Source organism: Rattus norvegicus, chromosome 1 (assembly GCF_021556685.1).
Source record: "Rattus norvegicus strain SHRSP/BbbUtx chromosome 1, alternate assembly SHRSP_T2T, whole genome shotgun sequence".
Lineage (NCBI taxonomy): Eukaryota > Metazoa > Chordata > Mammalia > Rodentia > Muridae > Rattus > Rattus norvegicus.
In genome coordinates this window covers 34,880,295-34,886,294 of record NC_141534.1, presented here as the reverse complement: position 1 = coordinate 34,886,294, position 6,000 = coordinate 34,880,295, and the positions used below count along the sequence as shown (strand labels likewise).

Sequence of the window (6,000 nt, the reverse complement as noted above, 5' to 3'; positions counted from 1 at the left end):
TGTGTTTTAAGGGATCCCCTATTGCTTTTAAAATTTTTAGAAATCACCCATTTCATTCAACCTTTTAAAATTTTTTATTTAAAAACTCCTTTTGGTGCGTGTGGCATTGCACACTCATGTGGAGTCCAGAGCCCAGTGTTTGGTGTCTGCTCTTGGTTGATGTTCACCTCATTGTTTTGTGACAGGTCTCTCGGTGAACACAAAGTTCAATGATTAATTGGCTACACTGGCTGGCCACTGAGCCCCGGGGATCTTCTGTGTCACCTCCACTCCCTCCTAGGCTGTAGTTATAGGCACACACTACCACACATGGCTTTTCACATAGGCTCTGAAGATCTGGATGAGGTCTTCCAACTTGCAGGCAGTCAGGAGAGTGAACCATCTTTCTAGCTGAAAATTGCATTTCTTAAAGCAAATAATTGATTTGTTCCACACATGTCTGCAAAATAATAGAAATACCGTGCAAAATAAACTAAACTCCAGGCACTAGAAAGAGTAAAATGTGGTGTAACACCTTCCCTCTTGGTGGATGGCAGTCACAGGGCCACTGGAGCGATACCAAGTCTTCTGGCTGTACTTCTGGTAAAGCCCACCCTGGAATAACAAGAGAAAAGTTCTTCCCTCCACTAGCAGATAAAATGCACCTGCATCCTCTTTTCTCCTGAATGTGTTGGTTGCAATAGGAGATTACCTAGAGATTGGCCCCCCTAGATATCTGAGGAAGTTTGTGTCCTGAGTTCTCAAGGTCCAAAGCTGAAGGGACATTGGAACAGCCGACAGCTGCAGGTACAAAGGCCAGTCAGTACTCAGGACAGAGAACTGCACATGCTTACTGCCATCCAGTTTGGTGGTCGATGACTGCATTGGGGGAACTTGAATGGGCAAATTCTTTTTAATATCTTGTCCTTTGAGCCTAGCAGCTGCTTTGTGTGTATCTGGGGAGAGTAAGAAAGTATCAGAGGCTGGAAATGTAGCTGAGTTGGTACAGTGCTTGCCTAGCATCCAGGAAATGGTGTCCAAGTCCCAGCTCTGAATGAACTGGGCAAAGGGATGCATGTCTACAGTCCTAGCACTTGGGAGTGGAGGCAGGAAGATTGGGAAATTGAGACCAGTCTCACCTACGTAATGAGACTGAGGCCAGCTAGGAATACACTAGACCCTGTCTCAAAAGAAACAGTGATAAGAAGTAAAGTGACTGGCTATACTTGGTTGGCCTCCACACACACTTGGAAGACCCCTTGTCCTTTGAGGTGAGGTTTTCTGGGTCCCTAAACATCCTTGAACAAGGAGAAGCCTCCACTGCCCAAGTAATTGCATGGAGTTAGCCAAGAAGCCGGCTTTCCCTTCATAGCAGAAAACCAACATTTGAGCATGGCCAGTTGTGATTTCTGGTAGGTTCTAGTCAGTTTCAGTCCACCAGGTGTTTGTAAGAGTGTGGGCTCCCGCCTGTAACATGCTTCCCGTGACATGTGTGTGTTGGTGTCGGCCCTGCCTGAATTATTAACACTTCAAATGCAGATGAAATATTTCCAGTGAGGCTGGGGAGTTGGCTCTGTAGTTAATAGCACCAGATGCTTTTCCAGGGGATCTGGATTCAATTCTCAGCACCTGCATGGTGGCTCACAAACATCTGTGATCCCAGTTCCAGAAGATTCGATGCCCTCTAATGGTTTCTGAAGGCACCAGGCATGCATGTGGTCCACAGACATACATGCAGGCAAACCATCTACATTTATTAAAAAATAAAGGAAAAAAGATATATAGACAGACAGACGGACTGGAAGAAAGGAAGGAAGGAAGTTAAGAAGAAAGAGACAGACTTCCAGTAGAAGCCTAGCCCACCATGATTGATTCTCAAGTCTGGGTGTCAGGTATGCATGGTTTTATTTAAAATGTCTCCAATAAGATTTTCCACTTGGAATGAACATTTTTTTTTTACCTCTTTCTGCATGTTGTCATAAACATTATCTCCTCATTTCATGGAGTTTCTTAGAAAGTTCTAGATGATGTAACAGAAGAGTAAAATGAAAGTGTGGGGAGATTAAATAACAGGGAGGTCACAGCACAGCGAGGGTGCTCTTGCCTCAAGTCAGGGACACACAAGTGACTAGTGGGTGAAGTAACAGACCGGGTCATGCAAGTCCCCTTGTGTCACCTGGTGTCCTTTGGCAGTTCTGGCGTCTCCTGTCACTAGCACAGAAGACAAAGTGAGTCTGACAGCATCATCGGCAAAGGGGAAATTGTCTTCTGGTGGCTGAGAGGAGACAGACACAGAAGCGTGGTTGCTGGAGCGTTCTCTAATGTCTGAAGAGACTGTTCCCTTTGGCCGTCCACCGATCTGAGCACCCAGGGAGGGGCACCTTATGTCCTGAACCCCCCTGGTGGCGCAGCACTCCCTGCCTCTCATCAAATGGCACTGATTTATTTTTGAACAGCAGCACAGAACAAGTTAAGCATGGGAGCACATTTTAATCAAGTGGGCAGTTGTAGTTTTAAGTCAGCACTAAAACCTGGCAATGTTAGATTTGTGTTTTCGTGAGGTCTAAATGTCATCACAGAGGACCACAGGCCACAGAGAGAATGAGATGTCTTCAAGTTATGTCGACCTGATCTCAGCAAACACAGACCGGCGGCCCGGTGGCTTGCGGCGCTCCAGACTTGGGAACAGCCCCCTTGTATATGGAAATGAAGTGGGCGGGGCATTGAGTTCCCTGGGGCTGCTCGCAGCTGCTGTCGTGGAAAGAAGCAAGGGCAATTCGATAGGTGGGTAGAGGAGGCGGGCTGGGAAACGTCATCATCTCCGCGTTTGTTCTAAAGTGACTTAGAGACGGTCATTTATTATGGAAACACAATCCCCGAACAGTTTGCTCTTTCTCTCCGTAAACACGTCAGTTCATAAATAACTTAAGTGAGTCCTTTGCATTCAGAACACAGTTCTGGCTGGAGTAGAAAAGGGTAGAAGATGCACAGCGGTGGAGGAGATGGCAGGGTGGAGTGTGGACGGGCGGCTCGAGTGTCTGGGGCACGTGCAGGCATCAGCCGTCAGACACGGGCGGGGTGACCCAGCCGTATTTCTCATGTGTCTTCACCAAACTCTTAAAGGTTGCTTCAGCTTCCTTGCGGCTGAAGGACTTTTTTGACTTGCCGGCTTTTCTGCAGATCCGTCCCTGTGTGAGAATGGAAAGAGACAGCAGGTTAGAGGCGCAGCAGCAGATCTTTGTCTCCTAATAGGGTTGTCAAAGGAACATAGGGTGGTAGGTAATTTTTGATGTTTGAATCAAGATGTTTTGACCACAAGTAAGGGTGGGCACTGTCGTAGGTCAGACGTGGGGCGTTACAGCTTTGGTGGAAGGCACATTGTGGAGCCAGGGACTGTAAACCATTTAGGGTGCAGGGCAGACTCTGCTTTGTTCAAACTGGTTCTATTTGTGAGACTGGAAGGCGGTCTGCCTCCATACAGTTGAAGGATCCCTTAGGAGAATAGCATCAGATCAGACAGAAGCAAACAGCATTCTCACGGGAACTTCACACTTCAAGTATAACTTCTGGGTCTTCTGTGATCATCATGGAAATAAATACACTTATATATAGATACGTATATGATGTGTTCACAATGCAGTTAAAAAGTAAAGTTTAGGGCTGGAGAGATGACTCACTGGTTAAGAGCACTGACTGCTCTTCCAGAGGTCCTGAGTTCAAATCCCAGCAACCACATGGTGGCTCACAACCATCTGTAATGAGATCTGATGCCCTCTTCTGGTGTGTCTGAAGACAGCTACAGTGTACTCACATATAATAAATAAATCCATAAAAAAATAAAGTTTAAAATCCGCTTGGGAACAATTACTGGACTTCTGCGTTTTCATGCATTATATAGGTTGGGAGGCAGGTAGGGGTCAGAGGTCAGGGCCACATCCACAAAAGACTGTGTGTGTTCTGAAGAACTGAAGACTGGGTCCTGCAATGGACAAGAGGAAGGAACTTGTTCATCTTAAGGCAGCTGAGAAAACGCTGAGCAGAAGTGAGGTGTGTCCAACCTTTTGATATTGTGACAAGATGGTCTCATTTACAAAGTTCACTCTTGAAAACCACATAACTGAGTGACAAAGAAAGTTAAAACAACAACAAGAACAACAACCAACCCTTACAATATGTTTAGGGGTTTTACACTTTCATGTTGGGTCAAATTCATAGCTAATCTCAGCCACATGCAGCCTGAAGGAAGGCTGAGTCGTGGACCTGCTAGACCACGAGGAATGAGAAAGGAGGTATCACAAACAAAATGAACATATATCTAAGAGCCTGTTGTCACCAGCAGTTGGAGTGACAGTGGGCTCTTACTGGACAGCCCGTGGAAGTTCTTAGGCTCTGGCTTCTTAAAAGGCAGTTCACCTGAATTGTCTCCTTGGCCTTGAAGACACTTGTGCTCACTTCCTAACCAGGCTCATGCTTCCCTAGGGCACAGGTCTCTCTTTGAGCAACAAAGACCCCCATCAAATACGGCTGCCTTCTAACAGACAGCCAATACCTTCATTCAGGTGCTCACTACTTCTTGTGGTTTCATCGTGATTGCATGGGCTGTCTGCACTCCCAGGATGCTACACTCATGTCAGAGTGTGCTTGTACTGGGCCTTGAACTGGAATCCGGCCTCCATACTACACCACAGCCCCGCTCCACCATATACAGAGAGGGTGGCATCGACCCAGGCTATGGGACCAGAGGCTGGCAGCTTGCAGCTTGTAGCTTGTCTAGCTTTCTCTGGTAAACCAAGTGGGAGGCTCTGAACTGGCTTCTGAATCAATGGCCGATAGTGCCAGACCCCAGGAACCTGGGGTGGAGAAGCAGCTTGCAGGTATGAATTCAGAGCTTGCACTTACTGTCCAATGGGACTCTTCTCATTCACAAGGGAGAAACTCCAGGAGGAATGCTATGTGCATCCAATGGCCCCTGGCCTGCTCATCTCTCTGCTATCACGACATATGACACCCTTTATAAAGGCTTCCAGTCAGACCCAGTGAGCTTTCAAAGGGAGAAAGAACTTGAGGGGAGGGAAGGAATTAGCTGCTTGATGACTGTAGTAATGTCCCCGAGTCTTGACAGGGTATGAGTCCTATGCTTAATTATATAGTCTTGTACTTTTATGAAGGGTGGTAGGGGCCACTGAGCCTTAAAACTTACACAGGTCAAAGCCCACGGCGTTGGTGTCAGATACAGGTATTTGTGCAAGGAAGTTGATTTGTGTACACAGCGAGGACAGATAGTTTTGGACAATGTGAATATTTTAGCCGTCTCTTTAGTTCCTCTGCACAGATGGACAATTGATGTTCCGACAGAGAGTTCTGAGTTAAAGGACCCAGACAAGCAGGCTTGCAGTAATTTTGGAATACTCTGGCTTTTTTCATGAACATAAACTTTGCCTGTTTGTGAAAGTCCCAACTGTTAGAAGATACAGCCAACAAACCATAGAGGAACAAGCGGCCCTTTGCTTCTTTTTTTCTCCTTCCTGGGAGAATCATGAACAAGAGTCCAGGGCGAAGTCAATTTGATGGTCAGAGAGGGGCTGCCAGGAGTCAGCAGCTCAGTGCCTTCTCCCCAGTGAGAGCCAGTGAGAGGCTGGCTCTCAGCGCCCAGTAGTCCCCAGGCACGGGTCCTGCAGTGAGCCACACTGCTACCCTCTCCAGACTGGCCACTTCTCCATCACACACAGCAAGACCAGATGTCGGAAGCAGCACTACTTTTTCCAGTCCTGCCAGGTGGCTGACTTGTTTCCACTGGTGTGTCCGGGAGAGGAGACCCTGCTCTCATCTGTCCTGTGGCCACTGCTGACTCATACAGGAGCTTCCAGACTGTGTGCTAAGACTCACCCTGAAAGGGGCTGGCAACATCCCATGAACTGGGGTCCCAGACTGAGTAAGAGCAGGAAACCAGCTGAGCAGACCTTATCTGTCCCTGCTTCCTGACAAAGGATGGACGGTAAGGCTGCAGCCTCGTTCCTGCTG

General features: G+C 47.4%; 1 protein-coding gene across 1 annotated transcript in view; it reads right to left on the bottom strand.

Moving 5' to 3' along the window:
• Positions 1-1,865: 1,865 nt before the first annotated feature.
• Ube2ql1 (ubiquitin conjugating enzyme E2 QL1) overlaps positions 1,866-6,000 on the bottom strand; it is a 40,509-nt gene continuing 36,374 nt past the window's right edge. The window contains 1 exon segment of the mRNA NM_001145163.1: positions 1,866-3,167. Within this exon segment, the coding sequence (NP_001138635.1) occupies positions 3,036-3,167 (132 nt within the window). The 3' untranslated portion in view covers positions 1,866-3,035.